Genomic DNA, 6,000 nt, shown 5'->3' on the forward strand with positions numbered 1-6,000 from the left:
CCAGCCTAAGACCCATAGGTTCAGAGGATGGATTTTGCTTTAGGTACAAAAGCAGTGCATGTGTGGTGATAACTGTGACTAGTAGGGCAGGATGCACCAATTCAGTGGGACTGGCATCAGCTAGTGATTGCTGTGTAGAAATCCTAGTCCAGTTGGGTGCAGTGGCGTACACCTCTAATCCCAGTGTCTCCAGAAGCAGAGGCAGGAGGATTGTGAGTTTGAAGCCAGCCTCATCAACTTAGTGAGGCCCTAGGCAACTCAGCAAGATCCTGTCTCTAAATAAAATATTTTTTAAAAAGGTATGGGAATATGCTCAATTTTTAAGTGTCCCTAGGTTCAATCTTTGGTACCCCTCAAAAAAAAAAAAAAAAAAATCCTAGTCCAGGGCTGTCCAGATCCTCCAATTTTTTTGAAACAAGCTAAAAATTCAGATTTTTATGGGAAACATTAAAATATTGACAGGTAAGTCCATTCAATATAATTCAATGTGGGTAAACAGAATATTTCTCACCTTCCACCCCAAACCAAAAACAAATCTACAGAATATCACAGGTTACGATGTCTAAATAATCTTTTCTTAGATAATGAGCACTCAGTGGGGGCTGGGTCTAGGAATAGACAAAGATTTTACTGTGTGGGCTGGTGAAGTAGGGGCAAAGGGTAGGCAAGGCACATTGCTGAATATCCCCATAACTCTGAGATACATTAGCTTTGTTGATTTATGGTAATTTTCTTATTTGATGAACAAAAGCTCAGATAATAGAATTAAGAAACCTTGGTTTCAGTCCTTGTTTTGTTAATTGTGAATTTGTAAACTGCTGCCCACTGTCTGTGTGTCAAACTATGTTATGATGAATCTTCCTTGTACCTTCTATGAATGTTTTCATAGGGATTTTTTTGCTATTAATATTGCATTTTGCATATTATTCTTGTTAGCATTTATGTCTTATTCTTTAAAAAATTATTTTTTTGTTCTAATTAGTTATACATGATAGCAGAATGCATTTTGATTCATTGTATAGAAATGGAGTACAACTTTTCTCTAGTTGTACATAGTGTAGAGTTATACCACATATACAGTCATACATGTACCTAGGGTAATGTTCCACCAGCTTTCCTACCCCCATGTCCCCTCCCCTTCATTCCCTCCCCTTTGCCCAATCAAAGTTCCTCCATTCTCCCCATGCACTGCCCCTCTAACCACCTCCCGTGCCCCCATTATGGGTCAGTATCTACTTATCAGAGAGAACATTTAGCCTTTATAAATTTTTTTTGGGATTGGCTTTCTTCTCTTAGCATGATATTGTCCCATCTCCATCCATTTATATACAAATGCTATAATTTTATCCTCTTTTACTACTTAGTAATATTCCATTGAGTATATGTACCACAGTTTCTTTATCCATTCATCTGTTGAAGGGCGTCTAGGTTGGTTCCACAGTTTAATTCTTGTGATTTGAGCTGCTGTAAACATTGATGTGGCTGTATCACTGTAGTATGCTGATTTTAAGTCCTTTGGGTATAGGCTGAGGAGTGGGATAGCTGGGTCAAATAGTGGTTCCATTCCGAGTTTTCTAAGGAATCTACATACTGCTTTTTATAGTGGTTGCAATAATTTGTAGTCCCACCAGCAATGTATGAGTGTACCTTTTCTCTACATCCTTGCCAACACTTATTATTGCTTGTATCCTTGATAATTGCTCTTCTGACTAGAGTGAGATGAAATTTTAGAGTAGTTTTGATTTGTATTTCTCTGCTTACTAAAGAGGTTGAACATTTTTTCATATATTTGTTGATCAATTATATATCTTCTTCTGAAAAGTATCTGTTCAGTTCCTTAGCCCATTTATTGATTGAGTTATTTAGTTTTTTGGTGTTAAATTTTTAAAATTCTTTATATATCCTGGAGAATAGTGCTCTATCTTATGTGTGTGTAGTAAAGATGTTCTCCCACTCTTTGGGCACTTCTCTTATGGATTGTTTCCTTTGCTGAAAAGAAGGTTTTTAGTTTGAATTCATCCCATTTATTAATTCTTGATTTTATTTCTTTCACTTTAGGAGTCTGGTTAAGGAAGTTAGGACCTAATCTGAAATGATGAAGATTTGGGCCTACTTTTTCTTCTTTTTGATGCAGGGTCTCTGTTCTAGTGCCTAAGTCTTTGATACTCTTTGACTTGAGTTTTGTACATGGTGAGAGATAGTGGGTTTAATTTCATTTTGCTGCATATAGATTTCCAGTTTTCCAGCACCATTTGTTGAAGGCGACTATCTTTTCGCCAATGTATGTTTTTGGCACCTTTGTCAAGTGTGAGATAACTGTATTTACGTGGGTTTGTCTCTGTGTCTTCTGTACTATTAGTCTACAAGTCTATTTTGGTGCTGATATCATGCCATTTTTGTTACTATAGCTCTGTAGTATAGTTGAAGGTCTGATATTGTGATGCCTCTTCTTGCTAAGGAGTGCTTTGGCTATTCTGGTTCTCTTATTTTTCCAAATGAATTTCATGATTGCTTTTTCTATTTATATGAAGAATGTTGTTGGTATTTTAATTGGAATTGCATTAAATCTGTATAAAGCTTTTTATAATATGTCCATTTTGACAGTATTAATTCTTCTTATCCAAGAACATTCAATGTCTTTCTTTAGTGTTCTGTAGTTTTCATTGTATAGGACTTTAACCTCTTTTGTTAGATTGATTCCCGAGTATTTTATTATTTTTTTAATGAGACAATTGTGAGTGGGGTATTTTCCTAATTTTTCTTTCTGAGAATTCATCACTGATGTATAGAAATGCTTTTGATTTATGGGTGTTGATTTTATATCCTGATACTTTGCTGAATTGATTTATTAGTTCTAGAAGTTTTCTGGTGGAGTTTTTTGGATCCTGTAAGTATAGAATCGTGTTGTTGGCAAATAGTGAAAGTTTGAGTTCTTCTTTTCCTATTTATATCCTTTTAATTCCTTTCATCTGTCTAATTGCTCTGGCTAGAGTTTCAAGGACTATGTAGAATAGGAGTGGTGGAAGAGGGCATCCCTGTCTTGTTCCAGTTCTTAGAGGGAATGCCTCCAATTTTTCTCCATTTAGAATAATGTTGGCCTTGGGCTTAGCATAGATAGCTTTCACAATGTTGAGATATGTTCCTACTATCCCTATTTTTTCTAGTGTTCTGACCATGAAAGGGTGTTGTATTTTATCAATTGCTTTTTCTGCATATATTGAGATGACCATATGATTCTTATCTTTAATCTATTGATGTGATGAATTATGTTTTTTGAACTCTGTATGTTGAACCAACCTAGCATCCCTGAAATGAACACCATTTGATCATGGTGCATTATCTTTTAAATATGTTTTTGTATGCAATTTGCCAGAATTTTATTGAAAATTTTTGCATCTATGTTCATCAGGGATATTGGTCTGAAGCTTTCTTTCCTTGATATGTCTTTGTCTGGCTTAGGTTTCAAGGTGACACTCACTTCATAGAATGAGTTTGGAAAGGTTCCCTCTTTTCTATTTCATGAAATAATTTGAGGAATATTGGTATTAATTTCTTTTTTGTAGGTCTTATAGAACTTGTCTGAGAACCTGTCTGGTCTTTGGCTTTTCTTAGTTGGTAGGCTTTTGATGACATCTTCTATTCATGCTTGATATTTATCTGTTTAAATTGTGTATATCTTCCTGATTCAGTTTGGGAAGCTGCTATATCTCTAGAAATTTTCTGGTGTCTTCAATATTTTCTATTTTATTGGAGTATAAATTTTCAAAATAGTTTCTAGTTATCTTCAGTATTTCAGTGGTATCTGTCATAATATTTCCTTTTTTATCACAAATTTTAGTAATTTGAGTTTTCACTTCTTTTTGTTAGGGTGGTTAAGGGTTTATCAATTTTATTAATTTTTTCAAAGAACCAGCTTTTGGTTTTATCAATTTTTTTTCAATTATTTCTTTTGTTTCAATTTCATTGATTTCAGCCCTTATTTTAATTATTTTTCTGTCTTCTACTATTTTTGATATTGATTTTTTCTTCTTTCTCTAGGGCTTTGAGATGTAATGTCAGGTTATTTATTTGTTGACTTTTACTTCTTTTAATGAATGAGTTCAATGCAATGAACTTTCCTCTTAGCAATGCCTTTATAGTGTCCCAGAGATTTTGGTCTGTTGTTTATCAAAATTATCATTTACTTCTAAGATTTTTTTTTATCTCCTCCCTGATGTCTTCTGCTATCCATGCATATTTTAATAATGTATTATTAATCTCCAGGTGTTGGAATAGCTTTTATTTTTTATTTTATCATTGATTTCTAATTTTATTCCATTATGGTCTGGTAGAATGCAGGGTACTATCACTATATTTTTGTATTTGCCATATGGTCTATTTTAGGGAAGGATCCATGTGCTTCTTAGAAAAAAGTGTCTTCACTCATTGATGGATGGAATATTTTATGTATGTCTGTTAAGTCTAAATTATTGGTGGTATTATTGAGTTCTGTAATTTCTTTGTTTATTTTTTGTTTAGAAGATCTATGCAGTGGGGAAAGAGATGTGTTAAAGTCACCCAGTATTATTGTGTTGTAATCTATTTGACTCTTGAACTGAGAAGAGTTTGTTTAATGTATGTAGATGCTCCATTGTTTGGGGCATAAATATTTATGATTGTTATGTCTAGTTGATATATGATTCCCTTAAGCAGTACATAATGTTCTTCTTTATCCTTTCTGACTAACTTTGGTTTGAAGTCCACTTTTATCTAATATGAGAATGGGAACCCCTGCTTGTTTCTACAGTCCATGTGAGTGTTATGTTTGTTCCCATCCTTTCACCTTCAGACTATAGATGTCTTTTCCAATAAGATGAGTCTCTTGAAGGCAGCATATTGTTGGGTGTTCTTTTTTAATCCAATCTGCCAGTCTGTGTCTTTTAACTGATGAATTTAGGCCATTAATATTCAGGGTTATTATTGAAATATTGTTTGTATTCCCAGTAATTTTGTTTTGTTTTTTACTTGACTTTGTTTCTCCTTTGATTGTGTTTTCCTTTAGGGTAGTTACTGATTTCTTCCTATTCAACACATCACAAAACCTTTTTCTAAAGTAGAGAAATGAAAATATTATGATAACCAGACTAAGAGATTTAGTCCATAGGAGAAACTCCCACATAATGTAAGAAGATACTTTACACAGAGTTGGCAGATAATGAAACTGTAAACTATTTCATTTTTTCTTTTACCATCCTAATATTAATTCTGTGTTTTTTGTTTTGCTTTTGTTTATTTTGTGAAATCCTGGGCTTTGATAAAGCAGTCTGAAAGGTATGTTTTGGAAAATGTAGTATGGATATGACCTGGTAACCCTTGTTTCATTTTAGGGTGATCAGTCTGGTTGGCTGGTCCCAGGAGAAGGATACACATTTGCAGCCACCCAGCATCAGCAGCTTGCTGAAATTCATACAAAACTCCAAGAACTAGCTGCAGTCCGCCCAATAATTCCCAGCTTTTCTCCAAGACTTGAAAATCAGAATGATCAGGTATTCTTTTTTTTAATTGATTTTTAAAATATATGACACCAGAATGTATTACAATTTATATTATATAGAGAGAGTACTTTTTTCATATCTCTGGTTGTATATAAAGTTTATTCACACCAATTCATATCTTTATACATGTACTTTGTTTTATTTATTTATTTATTTATTTTTATTGGTTGTTCAAAACATTACAAAGCTCTTGACATATCATATTTCATACATTAGATTCAAGTGGGTTATGAACTCCCATTTTTACCCCAAATACAGATTGCAGAATCACATCGGTTACACATCCACATTTTTACATAATGCCATATTAGTAACTGTTGTATTCTGCTACCTTTCCTATCCTCTACTATCCCCCCTCCCCTCCCCTCCCATCTTCTCTCTCTACCCCATCTACTGTAATTCATTTCTCTCCTTGTTTTTTTTTCCCATTCCCCTCACAACCTCTTATATGTAATTTTGTATAACA

General features: G+C 33.8%; 1 protein-coding gene across 6 annotated transcripts in view; it reads left to right on the forward strand.

Moving 5' to 3' along the window:
• The window catches only part of Fsip1 (fibrous sheath interacting protein 1), a 177,142-nt gene that overhangs the window by 45,399 nt on the left and 125,743 nt on the right, over nt 1-6,000 (forward strand). For 5 of the 6 annotated variants that reach the window (XM_048793393.1, XM_048793387.1, XM_048793388.1 and 2 more), the window contains exon 9: nt 5,367-5,525. The exons of the other annotated variant lie outside the window; for it this stretch is intronic. In XM_048793393.1, coding sequence (XP_048649350.1) covers nt 5,367-5,525 — 159 coding nt within the window. The remainder of the gene's footprint in view (nt 1-5,366; nt 5,526-6,000) is intronic. 6 annotated transcript variants of the gene reach the window in all.

This window comes from Marmota marmota, unplaced genomic scaffold (genome assembly GCF_001458135.2).
Source record: "Marmota marmota marmota unplaced genomic scaffold, marMar, whole genome shotgun sequence".
NCBI classification, from domain to species: Eukaryota; Metazoa; Chordata; class Mammalia; order Rodentia; family Sciuridae; genus Marmota; species Marmota marmota.